General features: G+C 41.3%; 1 protein-coding gene across 1 annotated transcript in view; it reads left to right on the top strand.

The window, feature by feature from the left end:
- The first annotated feature begins 241 nt into the window (after positions 1-241).
- The window catches only part of LOC105016644 (ras-specific guanine nucleotide-releasing factor 1), a 48,436-nt gene continuing 29,682 nt past the window's right edge, over positions 242-18,995 (top strand). The window contains exons 1-14 of the mRNA XM_010880622.4: positions 242-943; positions 8,851-8,957; positions 9,362-9,509; positions 10,305-10,397; positions 10,530-10,783; positions 11,428-11,507; positions 12,380-12,573; positions 13,938-14,047; positions 14,314-14,432; positions 14,635-14,795; positions 15,566-15,629; positions 16,309-16,451; positions 16,962-17,044; positions 17,247-17,495. Coding sequence (XP_010878924.2) covers positions 668-943; positions 8,851-8,957; positions 9,362-9,509; positions 10,305-10,397; positions 10,530-10,783; positions 11,428-11,507; positions 12,380-12,573; positions 13,938-14,047; positions 14,314-14,432; positions 14,635-14,795; positions 15,566-15,629; positions 16,309-16,451; positions 16,962-17,044; positions 17,247-17,495 — 2,081 coding nt within the window. The 5' untranslated portion in view covers positions 242-667. The remainder of the gene's footprint in view (positions 944-8,850; positions 8,958-9,361; positions 9,510-10,304; positions 10,398-10,529; positions 10,784-11,427; positions 11,508-12,379; positions 12,574-13,937; positions 14,048-14,313; positions 14,433-14,634; positions 14,796-15,565; positions 15,630-16,308; positions 16,452-16,961; positions 17,045-17,246; positions 17,496-18,995) is intronic.

Consider the following 18,995-nt stretch of genomic DNA (forward strand, 5'->3'; position numbering starts at 1 on the left):
AGATTAATAGAACAGTCCGTCAGACAGCACCGCATCTATAGTGGCACTGTGTATTCACTTATTTAAAGTATGGGTAGACATTACGCATTCTGCACTTAAAATGTGACATTAGTTTAACGTGAACAAAATTATCACGAAATGATGCGACTCCGCGTGCCACTTCTTCGGTGTCTGTCCAAGGTGCTGAAACACGTTTCTCCCCGGGCTGGTCACATGACTGCGCTTCCTACCTCTGCGCGCGCAAGATGCCGTAGCCTACACTTTCACGTGCAGTGCAGACACTCCAATCTTAATCATCACGACCAACTCTTGTGAGAAGATTTTTTGAAGACGTCAGGTTTTTGTAGACTGTGAAAACAGGGCATTCTTCGTGTTGTCACTATGCAGATGATAGAGCGTGTTTGTCTGCCTTAATGCTATTTGGTCACTCAGCTGCCGTATACATTGAGATCAGCAGATAGAAGCTTGCCATTTGCGGATAAAAGGTTGGCATCAGCGGACAGAAGCTTGGCATCAGTTGATAGAGTCCTGGCATCAGCGGATGAGCATACGGGTGAAGGATATATCCTAATATTCATTGCCCGTGAAGTCGGAATCTGTTAGAAAGTCAGACGCCAAAAACATGTAAGAATCAACAAGGTTTTGCCTGTTTGTATTCGGCGCCGCGATGCAGAAGGGGATAAGACTAAATGATGGCCATGTCACCTATCTGGCGCTGCTGGCTAAAAAGGATGGCACGAGACGAGGGTGCCTGTGTAAAAAAAGCTCCGACAACACAAAATGGCACGCAAAGTGGTTCGCTTTGCTCCAGAACATGTTGTTTTATTTCGAGAACGACTCAAGCTCGCGGCCCTCGGGACTGTACCTGTTGGAGGGTTGTGTTTGCGACAGAGCGCCCTCACCCAAACCACCTGTCTCTGCCAAGGACTGTCTTGAGAAACAGGTAAGATATTGGCTTAACCGCGTTAGAGGTTCGTTGGTTCATATCAAGCAATTATTAGAACATAAAGAACGATACTTTAAGAGATGGCGCCAGACTGCGCGCGCCACTAACCTGTATGTAAACACTGTGAGCTATGTAGTCTTTCACTTGTTTTTGGGGCTTTTGAGTTAGAAATCTAGATTTACTCTAATAACGTCAGATTCATTCTAAAAAATCTGACCAATAAGATCCTGTTGGCATGCAGTTAACTCTGCGTTTCCGTTGCGTCATAACTACACCGATTGATTAGGCTATCATCACCCCGGTGACATTATGAACCAACTTATTTTAAACGCATATACTTTAATAAACACTATTCCAACATAAACCAAGTCTATGTTTAATGAATGACATGCTCAAACAATTGAACTACTGTTACCATAAAGCCATTTGCTGATCTAGCATAATATAAACTGTTTAGGTTTACAAATAACTTTTTCTCCCTCAACTGTTAAGGGTACTTTAAACAGTATTCAAACTAGATAGGTCGCCATCTTGTGGGGAAGACAAGTAGGTCCTTATTGGAGTGCATCCACCTGTTGGTAAAAAGTGTTTCTGGGCTGATGTTACATATTTTCACTGATGTATACCTGAATCCAGGACTGAAGACAATATACCATTCAGACTAGATGACAGACTGTCTCCAACACAGATTCTGTGAGGAACATAATACTGTTAAATGCATCTGAAATCACACTGTTGTGGGAACACTTTGTTGTAGTAGTAATTTAGCAGACTCTATTCTGAGTGACTTAAAGTAGAGAGTGCACTAATGTCCACACTGGGCATGGGAATAAATCCCTGTTTCAGGTGGCATGCCCTTACCAAGTCTGTCACGGGGCACAAGGACTCAATATATTATTTGAGCAGTTTGAGAAGGTATGGATCCTAAACAGCGAGTACATGTTTGAAGTACTATAGACCAACATAAGCTACTCTAGCAGGTCCACAGCTTTGTGCTGAAACTCGCCGGAGCAAGTTTGGATGAGGCATTGTGAATTCCCTTTACTTACCCGCTTCTGACCGCTTCTTCTGTGTATCAGACCTAATGTGCAGACCAGCATGTACACAGTAGGTAGTTATGTTGAGACCAGAATGTACACAGTAGGTAATTATGTAGAGACCAGAATGTACACAGTAGGTAGTTATGTAGAGAACAGAATATAGACAGTAGGTAATTATGTAGAGACCAGAATGTACACAGTAGGTAATTATGTAGAGACCAGAATGTACACCGTAGGTAATTATGTAGAGACCAGAATGTACACAGTAGGTAGTTATGTAGAGACCAGAAAATAGACAGTAGGTAATTATGTAGAGACCAGAATGTACACAGTAGGTAGTTTTGTAGAGACCAGCATGTACACAGTAGGTAGTTATGTAGAGACCAGAATGTACACAGTAGGTAGTTATGTAGAGACCAGAATGTACACAGTAGGTAGTTATGTAGAGACCAGAATGTACACAGTAGGTAGTTATGTAGAGACCAGAATGTACACAGTAGGTAGTTATGTAGAGACCAGCATGTACACAGTAGGTAGTTATGTAGAGACCAGAATGTACACAGTAGGTAGTTATGTAGAGACCAGAATGTACACAGTAGGTAGTTATGTAGAGACCAGCATGTACACAGTAGGTAGTTATGTAGAGACCAGAATGTACACAGTAGGTAATTATGTAGAGACCAGAATGTACACAGTAGGTAATTATGTTGAGACCAGAATGTAGACAGTAGGTAATAATGTAGAGACCAGGATGTACACAGTAGGTAATTATGTAGAGACCAGAATGTAGACAGTAGGTAATTATGAAGAGACCAGAATGTACACAGTAGGTAATTATGTAGAGACCTTAATATACACAGTAGGTAATTATGTAGAGACCAGAATGTACACAGTAGGTAGTTATGTAGAGATCAGAATGTAGACAGTAGGTAATTATGTAGAGACCAGAATGTAGACAGTAGGTAATTATGAAGAGACCAGAATGTACACAGTAGGTAATTATGTAGAGACTAGAATATAGACAGTAGGTAATTATGTAGAAACATAATGTAGACAGTAGGTAATTATGTAGAGACCAGAATGTACACAGTAGGTAATTATGTAGAGACCAGAATGTACACAGTAGGTAGTTATGTAGAGACCAGAATGTAGACAGTAGGTAATTATGTAGAGACCAGAATTTAGACAGTAGGTAATTATGTAGAGACCAGAATGTAAACAGTAAGTAATTATGTAGAGACCAGAATGTACACAGTAGGTAATTATGTAGAGACCACAATGTAGACAGTAGGTAATTATGAAGAGACCAGAATGTAGACAGTAGGTAATTATGTAGAGACTAGAATATAGACAGTAGGTAATTATGTAGAGACCAGAATGTACACAGTAGGTAATTATGTAGGGACCAGAATGTACACAGTAGGTAATTATGTAGAGACCAGAATGTACACAGTAGGTAATTATGTAGAGACCAGAATGTACACAGTAGGTAATTATGTTGAGACCAGAATGTACACAGTAGGTAATTATGTTGAGACCAGAATGTACACAGTAGGTAATTATGTAGAGACCAGAATGTACACAGTAGGTAATTATGTAGAGACCAGAATGTACACAGTAGGTAATTATGTAGAGACCAGAATATAGACAGTAGGTAATTATGTAGAGACCAGAATGTACACAGTAGGTAATTATTTAGGGACCAGAATGTACACAGTAGGTAATTATGTAGAGACCAGAATGTACACAGTAGGTAATTATGTTGAGACCAGAATGTACACAGTAGGTAATAATGTTGAGACCAGAATGTACACAGTAGGTAATTATGTAGAGACAAGAATGTACACAGTAGGTAATTATGTAGAGACCAGAATGTACACAGTAGGTAATTATGTAGAGACCAGAATGTACACAGTAGATAATTATGTAGAGACCAGAATGTACACAGTAGGTAATTATGTACAGATGCTAATGGGTTACCAAAACATTTTCAGTAACTGTCCCTCCTACATAATTTTGATCTGCATGGAATACCCATGAGGTTTCCCCTCATGTTCCTTTTACCTGTGGATAGATCAACCACTCCCATGGAATTTTGAAACACTGGTTTAGACCATCATTTATGGGTCATAAAATATGAACCATAATGTATAGACCATAATAGATGATAATATATCAGTGATAATGTATTAGTCATAATGTATCAACCAAAATGAATTTAACATAAAATATAGTTTATAATGTTTAGACCAAAACATATTTATAATGTATTGTCAATAATATATTAACCCTAACATATAGACTATGATATAAAGGCCATAATGTATTAACCATAAGGGTATAATGTATAGACCATTATGTATAAACAATAATGTATAGTTTATAATGTAAAGATTATAATATATAATGCCTAACACATAGGCTATGATGTAAATACCATAATATATAAACCATAACATATAGTCTATAATGTATAAACCAGAACATATAGTATATAATGTAAATACCATACTGAATAAACCATAACATATAGTTTATAGTGTATAGACCATAATGTATCAACCATAACATATAGTTTATAATGTATACACCATAATGTATAAACTATAACATATAGTTTATAATGTATAGACCATAATGTATAAACCATAACATATAGATTATAATGTAGAGACCATAATGTCTAAACCATAACATATTGGGTACAATGTATAGACCATAATGTATAAACCATAACATATAGTTTATAATATGTAGACCATAATGTATAAATCATAACATATAGTTTATAATGTGTAGACCATAATGTATAAACCATAACATATTGGGTATAATGTATAGACCATAATGTATAAACCATAACATATTGGGTATAATGTATAGACCATAATGTATAAACCATAACATATAGTTTATAATGTGTAGACCATAATGTATAAACCATAAATATTGGGTATAATGTATAGACCATAATGTATAAACCATAACCTATTGGGCATAATGTATAGACCATAATGTATAAACCATAACCTATTGGGTATAATGTGTAGACCATAATGTATAAACCATAACCTATTGGGTATAATGTGTAGACCATAATGTATAAACCATAACCTATTGGGAATAATGTATAGATGTGACGGTGAGGTGACAGACAGCTCCGTCATCTCCCGCTATTCCCGGATTCCCGTTGTACATGAACTCACCCCGGACTCCTTCATTTGTCTCGTCTCCAATTGTCGTTCACACCAGGTCCCAGTCAAGTCATTAGTATGTGTTTAAATGTTGCTCCTCTGCTCCCCTCACTTGTCTGTCATTGTTCCTTGTCTCTGTTGGTAACGTATGTGGTGAGTGTTTCGTTTTGGTGTGTACCTTTTGTTTTGTTTAAGTGTTATCAGTGCTCGGTGTTCTTCTCTATTAAAACGACGACATGGACTGCCACTCTGCCTGAGCCTGGTTCCTTTCTTCTCCACCACTACGACAACCGTGACAATAGACCATAATGTATAAACCATAACCTATTGGGTATAATGTATAGATCATAATTTATAAATCATGACATATTGGGTATAATGTATAGAACATAACATATTGGGTATAATGTATAGATCATAATGTATAAACCATAACATATTGGGTATAATGTATAGACCATAATGTATAAACCATAACCTATTGGGTATAATGTATAGATCATAATTTATAAATCATGACATATTGGGTATAATGTATAGAACATAACATATTGGGTATAATGTATAGATCATAATGTATAAACCATAACCTATTGGGTATAATGTATAGATCATAATTTATAAATCATGACATATTGGGTATAATGTATAGAACATAACATATTGGGTATAATGTATAGATCATAATGTATAAACCATAACCTATTGGGTATAATGTATAGATCATAATTTATAAACCATGACATATTGGGTATAATGTATGGATCACAATGTATGAAACATAACATATAGGGTGTAATGTATACACCATAACATATAGTTTATAATGTATAGACCATAATGTATAAACCATAACATATAGTTTATTATGTATAGATCACAATGTATAAAACATATTGGGTATAATGTATACACTATTACATATGGTTTATAACGTATACGCCATAACATATAGTTAATAATGTATAGACCATAATGTATAAACCATTACATATAGTTTATAATGTATAGATCATAATGTATAAAACATAACATATTGGGTATAATGTATTGACCATAATGTATAAACCATAACATATTGGATATAATGTATAGATCATAATGTATAAACCATGACATATTGGGTATAATGTACAGATCACAATGTATAAAACATAACATATTGGGTATAATGTATACAGGATAACATATAGTTTATAATGTATAGACCATAACATATAGTTTATAATGTATTGACCATAATGTTTATAACATAACATATTGGGTATAATGTATAGACCATAATGTTTATAACATAACATATTGGGTATAATGTATAGCTGTAGCTGTGTATGTACTGTATGTATCCTGTCTCTCTGTGTCTCTGTCTTTCTCCCTCTGTCTCTTTGTGTCTCTGTCTTGCTATGTCTCTATATGTCCCTCTCCCTGTGTCTCTATGTCTCTATATGTCCCTCTCCCTGTGTCTCTATGTTTCTCTATGTCCCTCTCCCTGTGTCTCTATGTCTCTATGTCCCTCTCCCTGTGTCTCTATGTCCCTCTATGTCCCTCTCCCTGTGTCTCTATGTCCCTCTATGTCCCTCTCCCTGTGTCTCTATGTCTCTCTATGTCTCTCTATGTCCCTCTGTCTCTCTCCCTGTGTCACTTTCTGTCTCTCTCTTTCTGTGTCTTTCTGTCTCTGTCTCTCTGTATCTCTCTGTCTCTATGTGACTCTCTTTTTCTCTCTGTGCGTCTCTGTCTTTTGTCTCTGTGTTTCTCTGTGTTTCTGTGTCTTTGTGCCAGGCACAGAGGGACAGGGACAAGGGCCAGAAACACCATATCTGTTTACAAGTCGGACCACCTAGCCTCAGGGACAAGGAGGCTGCAGCCCCATAGATGGTATCTGTGAGTGTGAGAGACAACACAGAGAATGGATGCCAAGTCACCTGCCACCTCATAGGGACAGCTAGAGCTTTATATAGCCTCCCTCGCTGATAGGGAGAGACCTCCTATCGCCCTCCTTCAATCCCTCCTTTTCTTGCCATCTCTCTTTGTCTTTCTCTACCTTTCTCTCCCCCTCTTTCCTCTCTCAGTCTCCTTGCTCTCTATACTTCTCCTCGTTGTATTATTTGAGTGTCCCACGTTTTAAATGTTCTTATTCCCTATTTAGAAAAAGAGCTGAGTTTAGGCCCACAGTTACTATGACAACCCCTATTTGCATGTGAAAAAGTGCTTTTGAAGGGCTGGACAGAACAGCCAACCTGGCTTTGTACTGTGTTTCACTTAGTAAAAGCAAATGCTCTGGATGTCTTCTGAAATGAAATGCGTTTTGTGCAGGGGTTGACACACTGAATGGGGATACGTTCAATGTCTGCAAACCGGAATAAGAGAAATCCTTTGATTGGTTGTGTTGTTACACTCCAAAAGAGAATCTTCCTGCCAAATATAGCAGCTGACTAAAAATAGCTGCTAAAGGCTTGACGCGCCAATTCACAGGAAGCAGAGATGAGAAACACATTATTGACAAACTGTGTTCTTCTGCTCATCAGGAAGTAAGGCTCATCACTTTCCTTTACTATTGGGTTTACTGAAATTGTGTTAAACAAGGAGGCTTTCTGTAAGAGCACACAACAGAGAGACAATCTCTAAAATAAACAGTCTTTCAGAGATCACAACAGAGTGACAGTTTTTTAGAGGCCAGAAACAGAGAGACTGTCTGACAGAGTCCACTACATAAAGACAGTCTGTCAGAGTCTGGAACAGAGAGACAATCTGTCAGACTCCAGAGCAGAGAGAAGTCTGTCAGAGACCACAACAGAGAGACAATCTGTCAGAGACTACAACAGAAAGACAGTTTGTCAGAGACCACTACAGAGAGACAGTCTGAGAGGATAACAGAATGACAGTCTTTCAGAGACCACAACAGAAAGAGAATGTCTGTCAGAGACCACAACAGAAAGAAAGTATGTCAGAGACCACAACAGAAAGATTGTCTGTCAGAGAATGTCTTTCAGAGACCACCACAGAGAGACAGTCTTTCAGAGACCACCACAGAGAGAGTCTGTCACAGACCACAACAGTAAATTTTTAAGTACTGCAGTGTCTGTTGTCATTGTATTTATATGATTGACAGGCACATTGGTGAATGTTTGAATTGCACAAGGAGGAAGAGAAAGGTGGTTGGAAGGGAAATAGATTTAGAAAACTGCATCTGTGGGTTTGAAAATATAAAATGTAGACAAGCTGTTTCAGGAACATGGCAACACTTTTCTCGAAACAGAGGTGAGTTGCCAGGTAACTACTGGATATACAGGAATGGAATTACTCTCCATGGCTGTAGTCTTATGAGTTAGGCTTATATACTTTAGCCTAGGGTTGGACACCTGGCATTGTTACAGGTACATATCTGTATAGGGGTTAAACAATAAAGTTCTTCCGGGGTTCATGGTTTGTGGCCAATATACTGTATCATGCCAAAGGGCTGAACAACCCAGAGCTCTAGGCTTATACGCTCAAGCAGTACTATACCGGCAATATACCACAAAACACAGGAATCAGACCCCCTGGGTTATAATGATGTTAATAATGTTAAGGTTCAGGTTTATAAACTGTTAAGGTTCAGGTTTATGAACTGTTTTAAGGTTTTTCTCAGATTTAAGGTCCCTGAGTATTTAACTGTATTTCTGTATTCCAGTATTATTTCACAGTGACATTCAACCATGACAACCAGAAGGCCTTGGAGCTTCGGACAGAGGATGCAAAAGACTGTGATGAATGGCTGGCAGCAATAACCCAGGCCAGGTACTGACTCTAACACCGCCGTTAACCAAGGTACTGACTATGTCACTAACTCTAACCCAGGTAACATTGACTCTAACCCAGGAATTTACTTGAACACTGCCTCTAACCCAGGCCCACACTCTAACACTGGCTCTATCCCAGGTACTGACTCTAACAGTGCATCTAACACAGGTGCTGACTCTAGCACTGCCTCTAACCCAGGTCCTGACTCTAAAACTAAACCAGGTACCTGCTTTAACACTGCCTCTAATTCAGGTAAAGACTATCACCGGCCCTACCCAGTTACTAACTCTTTTTAGTGGGCGGACAGACGCTGCACTCTGTGCTGTGAGGTGTATGAACTTTGGACTAACTGTATTTAAATGTGTGTGTGTCTGTGTGTGTGTGTGTGTGTGTGTGTGTAGTTACAGGAACCTGGCCACGGAGCATGAAACCCTCATGCAGAAGTACCTCCATCTGCTCCAAATACTGGAGACCGAGAAAACTGTTGCTAAGCAACTTCGCCAGCAGATAGAGGATGGGGAAATTGAGATTGAGCGTCTGAAATCAGAGGTAACTTGTTAAGCCCGGTTCAGAGACATGATGTGACGATTCATTCTTACGCCGTTTCAAATACAAACTTGACTTGTCATGTTTTTGTTTAAGAATGTCTGAAATGTTAGCTAAGTCCTGCAGCAAAACAGATGCATTTAGACAATCGGATAATATTGCAGTAATGTTCTGTGTTCAGCAAAGCTGCTAGCTAGCTAGCCAAGCAGAGAGCTAGCAGCTAGCTTTGTCGTTGCAAATAGCTAGCACCTTTCTGGTGCAAGTATTTCATGAAACGTCTTTGGTACTACACCTTACTAATTAATTGTAAGATGGCCCTGCAGGTCTTGTTTTCTTCATGCCCAGTTTTTAGTCAGATGTAGTAGAAGGTTGAGTGTGTATCCGTGTTTCATTCAAAGAGAGTCCTCTCAAAATTAGGCTGTTCAGCACTGTGCTTAGCGTCCTCCACCGCCTAGACCTTATGAAGCAAATCAGATGCATGTTTGCCTTTAAAGTGCTAATCAGAGCGCTTGTTCAATATGGATGAACCAGGCTCTATTGTGATTTGTCTGAATGCAGGATAATGACCTGGCTCACACTGCTTCATTAACTGGAAGAGCCCTCACTTTTACTGGCCAGCACCCTGTAAAGGCCATGACTGTATTCATGTTCAAAGTGACTGAAGGAGATGTTTTATTTTATTCAACCTTTACCTGAATAGGTAGTCATGCCGAGGCCAAAGTCTCTTTTACAGATGAGCTGTCACTTTTCTCATGTCATCTTGAGGCGAACAGATGACTGTGTCTTGGTTTCTGGTAGATATCCGGACTCCTGAAGGACAACGAGAAGATCCACTCCACGCCGGAGGTCCCGGCCAGTGATGACGACGCAGAACTCAAGAAGATAAAAATGGTGAGCTGAGATTCCTTTCATCTCTCCTTAAACTACAGTAAAAACGACTGTTTTGGGATTTCCAGATACCCCGACCCAATGTCCCTGACAGGCTGCCTGTGACCTGCTGCCCTGACTACTGTACCCCATTAGGTGCAGAGCTTCCTGCGTGGCTGGATCTGCAGGAGGAAGTGGAAGAGCATCATCCAGGACTACATCCGGTCGCCTCATGCTGAGAGCATGAGGAAGAGGAACCAGGTGGTGTTCAGTATGTTGGACTCTGAGGCAGAATATGTGCAGCAGCTTCACATCCTGGTCAACAACTTCCTTCGGCCACTACGCATGGCCGCTAGCTCTAAGAAACCGCCCATCACACACGATGATGTCAGCAGCATCTTTCTCAACAGGCATGTAACCCTGACCCTAACACAAAACTCTAACAACATATCCTGAAACTAAACCCTAACACTAAACTCTGAACCTAATACTAAACCCTAACTCTAACCCTTTTCTGCCCTCTTCTATTTGCACTTCTGGTTAGATGTTAACTGCATTTCATTGTACTGTACTTTTACTTGTTTAATGACAATAATGTTGAATCTAATCTAACACTCAACCCTGAAACTAAACCATAACACTGAACACTGAACCTAACACTAAACCCTAACACACAACCTTGACACTAAACCATAACACTGAACTCTTAACCTAACACTAAACCCTAACACTATACCCTGACCTTCACACTTAACCTTAATACTAAACACTCACCTCATCACTAAACCCTAACACTGTACTGTGAGCACCACACTAAACCCTAACACTAAACTCTGAACCTAACACTAAACCTAACTCTAACCCTTTTCTGCCCTCTTCTATTTGCACTTCTGGTTAGATGCTAACTGCATTAAACCCTAACATTAAACTCTGAACCTAACACTAAACCCTAACACAATATCCCAAACTCCACACTAAACCCTAATACTACATACCAACTGCAACACTAAACCCTAGCACTGACCCTAATACTAAAGTTGTGTTCTTTTTGCAGCGAGACCATCATGTTTCTTCATCAGATCTTCTACCAGGGTTTGAAGGCCAGGATAGCCAGTTGGCCAACACTAGTGTTGGGTAAGACCTTATTATAGTTGTCTGACACTAGTGTTGGGTAAGACCTTATTATAGTTGTCTGACACTAGTGTTGGGTAAGACCTTATTATAGTTGTCTGACACTAGTGTTGGGTAAGACCTTATTATAGTTGTCTGACACTAGTGTTGGGTAAGACCTTATTATAGTTGTCTGACACTAGTGTTGGGTAAGAACTTATTATAGTTGTCTGACACTAGTGTTGGGTAAGACCTTATCTAACACTGGGTTAAGATTACAAGTCTTGGGTTAGTAGTATCACTGTCTTTTAGTGCTGAGAGTTCATAGTATTCGTGTCTTATAGTACTAAGAGTTAACAGTATTACTGTCTTATAGTACTAAGAGTTAACAGTATTACTGTCTTATAGTACTAAGAGTTAATAGTTTAATTGTCTTATAGTACTAAGAGTTAATCGTTTTATTGTCTTCTAGTACTAAGAGGTAATAGTGTTACTGTATTATAGTACTAAGAGAAATAGTATTACTGTAATATTAAGAGTAATAATAAATACAAAAACTAAGCTCTTATAGTCTCTACTTGACAAATACATTATGGTGTATTGGAAAACAAGTCTTCAACAGCACTTTTGCATCTATCTAATTGTTTTATATTTTTACATTTTGTCAAGAACTTCAGCTCTGACTCCTATGGTGCAGTGACTCTTCTCCCTCTCTCTCCCCCCTCTCTTTCTCCTTCTCTCCTCCCTCTCTCCTCTCTCCTCCCTCTCTCCTCTCTCCTCCCTCTCTCGTCACTCTCTCCTCTCTTTCTCCCTCTCTTTCTCCCTCTCTCTCCTCCCTCTCTTTCTCCCTCTCCTCTCTCCTCCCTCTCTCCCTCTCTCTGTGGTCCTTTCCTCAGCGGACCTCTTTGACATCTTATTGCCCATGCTAAACATCTATCAGGAGTTTGTGAGGAACCATCAGTACAGTCTGCAGATTCTGGCCCACTGCAAGCAGAACCGAGACTTTGACAAACTGCTGAAGCAGTATGAGGCCAAGCCAGACTGTGAAGACAGAACCTTGGAGACATTTCTGACTTACCCAATGTTCCAGGTGAGGCAAAATAGAAGTTGTCATAGTAGTATTTAAAGGAGCGCAAGTAGTAGTAGCAGTATTATTAGAAGGAACATTGCAGTGGTAGTAGAGGAAGTAGTAGTAGCACTATTATTAGAAGGAACATTGCAGTGGTAGTAGAGGAAGTAGTAGTAGCACTATTATTAGAAGGAACATTGCAGTGGTAGTAGTGGAAGTAGTAGTAGTCACTATTATTAGAAAGAACACTGCAGTGGTAGTAGTGGAAGTAGTAGTAGTCACTATTATTAGGAGGAACATTGCAGTGGTAGTAGTGGAAGTAGTAGTAACAGTATTATTAGAAGGTACATTGCAGTGGTAGTAGTGGAAGGAGTAGTAGCACTATTATTAGGAGGAACATTGCAGTGGTAGTAGTGGAAGTAGTAGTAGCACTATTATTAGAAGGAACATTGCAGTGGTAGTAGTGGAAGTAGTAGTAGCACTATTATTAGAAGGAACATTGCAGTGGTAGTAGTGGAAGTAGTAGTAGTCACTATTATTAGAAGGAACATTGCATTGGTAGTAGTGGAAGTAGTAGTAGTCACTATTATTAGAAGGAACACTGCAGTGGTAGTAGTGGTAGTAGTAGTATTCACTATTATTAGAAGGAACATTGCATTGGTAGTAGTGGTAGTAGTCACTATTATTAGGAGGAACATTGCAGTGGTAGTAGTGGTAGTAGTAGTAGTCACTATTACTTGGAGGAACATTGCAGTGGTAGCAGTGGAAGTAGTTGTAGCACTATTATTAGAAGGAACATTGCATTGGTAGTAGTGGAAGTAGTAGTAGTCACTATTATTAGAAGGAACACTGCAGTGGTAGTAGTGGAAGTAGTAGTAGTCACTATTATTAGGAGGAACATTGCAGTGGTAGTAGTAGAAGTAGTAGTAGTCACTATTATTAGAAGGAACATTGCAGTGGTAGTTGTGGAAGTAGTAGTAGTCACTATTATTAGGAGGAACATTGCAGTGGTAGTAGTGGATGTAGTAGTAGCACTATTATTAGAAGGAACATTGCAGTGGTAGTAGTGGAAGTAGTAGTAGTCACTATTATTAGAAGGAACATTGCAGTGGTAGTAGTGGAAGTAGTAGTAGTCACTATTATTAGAAGGAACATTGCAGTGGTAGTAGTGGAAGTAGTAGTAGTCACTATTATTAGAAGGAACATTGCAGTGGTAGTAGTGGAAGGAGTAGTAGCACTATTATTAGAAGGAACGTTGCAGTGGTAGTAGTGGAAGGAGTAGTAGCACTATTATTAGAAGGAACATTGCAGTGGTAGTAGTGGAAGTAGCAGTAGTAGTTGTAGTTTTACTGGTAGGTAGCGGTAATCTGTTTCTTGTGTTATAGATTCCTCGCTACATTCTGACTCTTCATGAACTGCTCGCTCACACGCCTCACGAGCATGTGGAGAGGAACAGCCTGGACTACGCCAAGTCCAAACTAGAAGAGCTGTCCAGGTAAACCTTAAACCCTAAACTTTAACCCTCTAATTATAACCTGTAACCCTTAACATGTAACCCATAGCCATAACTCTTAACCTATCATCTTTACATTCACTAATATTCCATATGATGGCTCAATCCAAAACAAGTGCATCTATTCACAACCGCTGGTGCCTGCCAGTGTATTAGAATCTTCCCACGATGCACTCTGTCTAAAACAAAATCCCAAAAGGCTTAATCAAGAGAGCATTGCTTTCTGTCCTGTTGGCCTTGTTCTCTAGGATCATGCACGATGAGGTGAGCGAGACGGAGAACATCCGGAAGAACCTGGCTATAGAGAGGATGATTGTAGAGGGCTGTGAGGTCCTGCTGGATACCAGCCAGACCTTCGTCAGGCAAGGTAGCGGTGTTACCCACTGGCCAGCCTCATTCTGCAGAGTGTTTAGTGGTTTCTGATCATCCTTTGCACTTTTTGAATGATATAAAGACACAGATCCGTTAGCAACTCACCTATCCTGATTATTTAGGAACCATCCATGGAGCATTATAACTATTATATGTCACCCAGGGGCCACAGTGTCATTGTGTTTGTGTGTTTGTAGGCTCTCTGATCCAGGTTCCTATAACCGAGAAGGGTAAAATCACACGAGGCCGCCTGGGCTCTCTTTCTCTGAAGAAGGAAGGAGAGAGGCAGTGCTTCCTGTTCTCCAAACACCTCATCACCTGCACCCGGGGCTCTGGGGGGAAACTGCACCTTACCAAGGTAAGCATGACTCTTCAGTAGCACCCCTTCACCTGGGGCTCTGGGGGGAAACTGCACCTTACCAAGGTAAGCATGACTCTTCAGTAGCACCCCTTCACCTGGGGCTCTGGGGGGAAACTGCACCTTACCAAGGTAAGCATGACTCTTCAGTAGCACCCCTTCACCTGGGGCTCTGGGGGGAAACTGCACCTTACCAAGGTAAGCATGACTCTTCAGTAGCACCCCTTCACCTGGGGCTCTGGGGGGAAACTGCACCTTACCAAGGTAAGCATGACTCTTCAGTAGCACCCCTTCACCTGGGGCTCTGGGGGGAAACTGCACCTTACCAAGGTAAGCATGACTCTTCAGTAGCACCCCTTCACCTGGGGCTCTGGGGGGAAACTGCACCTTACCAAGGTAAGCATGACTCTTCAGTAGCACCCCTTCACCTGGGGCTCTGGGGGGAAACTGCACCTTACCAAGGTAAGCATGACTCTTCAGTAGCACCCCTTCACCTGGGGCTCTGGGGGGAAACTGCACCTTACCAAGGTAAGCATGACTCTTCAGTAGCACCCCTTCACCTGGGGCTCTGGGGGGAAACTGCACCTTACCAAGGTAAGCATGACTCTTCAGTAGCACCCCTTCACCTGGGGCTCTGGGGGGAAACTGCACCCTACCAAGGTAAGCATGACTCTTCAGTAGCACCACCTACATGTACCCTTCAGTGTTAAATCATGGAACTTCTTATATGCACTGTTTATATGTACTACAGTGCATGTTTTTTCCTGCAGAATGGAGTGGTCTCCCTAATCGACTGCACTCTGATGGAGGAGCCAGAGGGAACTGATGATGAATGTATGTCCTTCATCCCTAACATAATCCCAGTAGTAAACTTTAGGACTGGAAGACCAAAAAACTAAATGCATGAGAAATTATTCAAGTGCAGTGGCGGCTATAAGTTAGCAGATCAGATTTCCATAGAATCTGTTGTGCAGTGCCATGCAGTGTCATGCAGTAGTGGGCGGGACATAGTTGTTGTCTAGTAAAGCTGCTGGAAGAATTAAATCTTTAAAAAAATGTCATTTTGCTTTTTGACATGTTTTTGAGTGATGACCTACAAGAAATTGAACACTGAATAATTATTAAAGTGCAAACAGTTTGTAATTGGTGTTATTTTACTACCTTCATTAAAAATCAAGTGATGTATGTTTCTTAAAATGTATAATAATATCATAAAAAAATGTAAACGGTTGATGACTAATTATTAATGACTATTATTATAATGACTACTATCATTTGTGGTTGCTGTAACTTTATTCCCCTCACTGGATAAGGGCCCTAACATTTTAGAAACATGTCAAACAGCAACTTGCTTGCAGAAACACCAGTTCAGCACAGGGACGAAAATTCTACTTTCATGTGGATTCAAAAAGCAGTCACCCCTCTTAGTGTGGAGTTGCTTTGATTCACAGTTAAAATATTGTGGAGCTCTTCAGAGAGATTTCTCAAAGCATCATATTATTATTTGTTCCAGCTAAACCAGACAGACCGCTGGACACAGCTGAGCACCTGGACTTCAAGATCATCGTTGAGCCCAAAGACATTCAGTCCTTCACCATCATCCTGGTGGCTTCATCCAGACAGGAGAAATCTGCCTGGACTAGTGACATCAGTCAGGTATGTGCAGACCAGTCATATCCTTGTCCATAACTTCATTTCCTTTTCAGAAAAAAAAATATTCCTATTCAGTAACATCACTTCCTCCACTATGACGTGAGTCAGTTGTCTTGATTAGCCTTTCACAGTTAGCTGGTTAATGCTTACAAGCTGGCACAAAAAGCTGAATTGAGCTAGTTACAACACGTGAACAAAAAGTATTGTACTAATGTGAGTCGCTCTCCTGGCTTGTCTCAACTCCAGCTAACTAGTTTAAGCCATGTCCTGCTATCTATTTTAAACAATCTCCCGCTAATTAGCTGGAGAAGGCCTACACTAGTTAGCTGGAGAAGGCCTATGCTAGTTAGCGGGAGAAGGCCTATGCTAGTTAGCTAGAGAGCTAATATAGACAACTGACTGAACCAAATAATATTGTCCCTACTCAAATCTCATTCTGTGGCATGCATCATCCATTTTGAGCATGGTCTTTCTGACACCATCCTGTTTGACAACGTCCTCTATGTCTTCCAGTGTATTGACAACATTCGCTGTAATGGCTTGATGATGAACGCCTTTGAGGAGAACAGTAAAGTCACTGTACCACAGATGATCAAGTAAGTCCATTTCTACTATGACCTAATAGGTCAGAGATCAGGGGTTATTTCTACTGTGACATTATAGGACAGGAGTCAGGGGTAATTTCTACTAGGATATTGTAAGGCAGGGGTCAGGGGTCATTTCTACTTTGAGGTAGAGGTCTGTCTGGCAATAGGAGTTTGGGTATTAGCAGGGCATTGTCATGTGTGTATCCTCCAGGTCTGATAGCAGTCTTTACTGTGATGATGTGGACATCCGCTTCAGTAAGATGATGAACTCCTGTAAGGTCCTTCAGATCCGCTACGCCAGTGTGGAGAGGCTCCTGGAACGGCTCACCGACCTCCGCTTCCTGTCTATTGACTTCCTCAACACCTTTCTGCACTCCTATCGTGTGTTCACTAGCGCTGATGTGGTCCTCGACAAGCTCATCACCATCTACAAGAAGCCCATCAGTGCCATACCTGCCCGGTGAGTATTACAACCCAAGCCTAACCCCTAACTCTCTGCTAACCTGACCACAACTCTAACCCCACCCCACTGACTTAACCCCAACCCTAACCCGCTTGTCCTAAACCTGACCATAAAAGGAGAGCTGGGAGGAGCAACGGAGAGGTGGGAGGAGCTAAGTGTCTGGAATGTCAGCTGATGCGTTGAACATGCAGGCTTCACTTCCCACCGTGATTGGTTAACCCCTACAGCACTGCTTCAGAAACAGACCTGGTTATTATTTTCTCCACATCGTCTGGGCCCAGCCTTGATGGACGTGGGCACCGCTGACCGTGCCACCCCCCCCGGTTCGAATTAATTGAAAATGAATTGGCCCCCGTGCCGGCCGAGTGCTGCCTTCAGGCTCCTGTGTGTTCTGTCCACCACAACAATAATTGGGCCTAACCGTCCTCCCCTCCCTTCCCCCCATCATGACCATCCCTCTCTCCGCTGCATTGTAGTCATGGCAACCCCTCACTCTGCTGCAAGACCCCACCCGTCTTTTTTCTTTTCTTCCCTCCGTCTCTCTCATCCCTCCCTCCCTTTTCACTCTACCTGACTCCCTCATCCCTCTTTGTCTCCCTCATCCTTGTCCGTCCGTCTCCCTCATCCCTCTCTTCCTTTCCACTCTACCTCTGACTCCCTCATCCCTCTCCGTCTCCCTCATCCTTGTCCGTCCGTCTTCCTCATCCCTCCCTACCTTTCCACTCTACCTGACTCCCTCATCCCTCTTTGTCTCCCTCATCCTTGTCCGTCCGTCTCCCTCATCCCTCCCTACCTTTCCACTCTACCTCTGACTCCCTCATCCCTCTCCGTCTCCCTCATCCCCTCCATCTATTTCCCTCTTTCAATTTAATTTAGCAGAACCTCTTATACAGAGCAACTTACAGTAATGAGTAAAAGCTGTATATTTTCATACTTTAACGCTTACTTTAACATATTTTCACCCTGCCATCTGTCGGAATAGAACCATGAACCCTGGTATATTCTCCCGATACCTCCTACTCTTCCTCCATCATTCTATCTCACTTCATCCCTCTGTCCCTGTGGTGGCCTAGTAGTCACTGCGTCCAACCATTAACTGAAGGTTGCTGGATCGAATCCCAGAGCCGGCGAGGCACAACATCTGTCCTTCCGTCCCTGAGCAAGGCAAGTTAACCGTAACTGCTCCCTGGGCTCTCATCCTCACAGCCCCCGCCAGCACCTCTCCAGTTCCGACGGGTTGGGTAAGAAGCGGAAGTGAAATCTCGTTTGGACCTTGTGTGCAATTGACAAATCCTCCCACTCTGTGTTTCTCCCTCTTCACCCTGGAGAGCCCTGTGTGGCAGCCCACGCATCTCTTCAGTTTGGAAGGATTCACTTCAAAGTGGAAGTTGCATTTAGGTTGGATCTTGACTACTAAAATGATGTCATTAAAATGTAAATCCATCCTGTATCTGTCTGTCTCCCTTCACACCTCTGTCCTTCTCCCTCCATCTGTCT

This window comes from Esox lucius, chromosome 17, assembly GCF_011004845.1.
Source record: "Esox lucius isolate fEsoLuc1 chromosome 17, fEsoLuc1.pri, whole genome shotgun sequence".
NCBI classification, from domain to species: domain Eukaryota; kingdom Metazoa; phylum Chordata; class Actinopteri; order Esociformes; family Esocidae; genus Esox; species Esox lucius.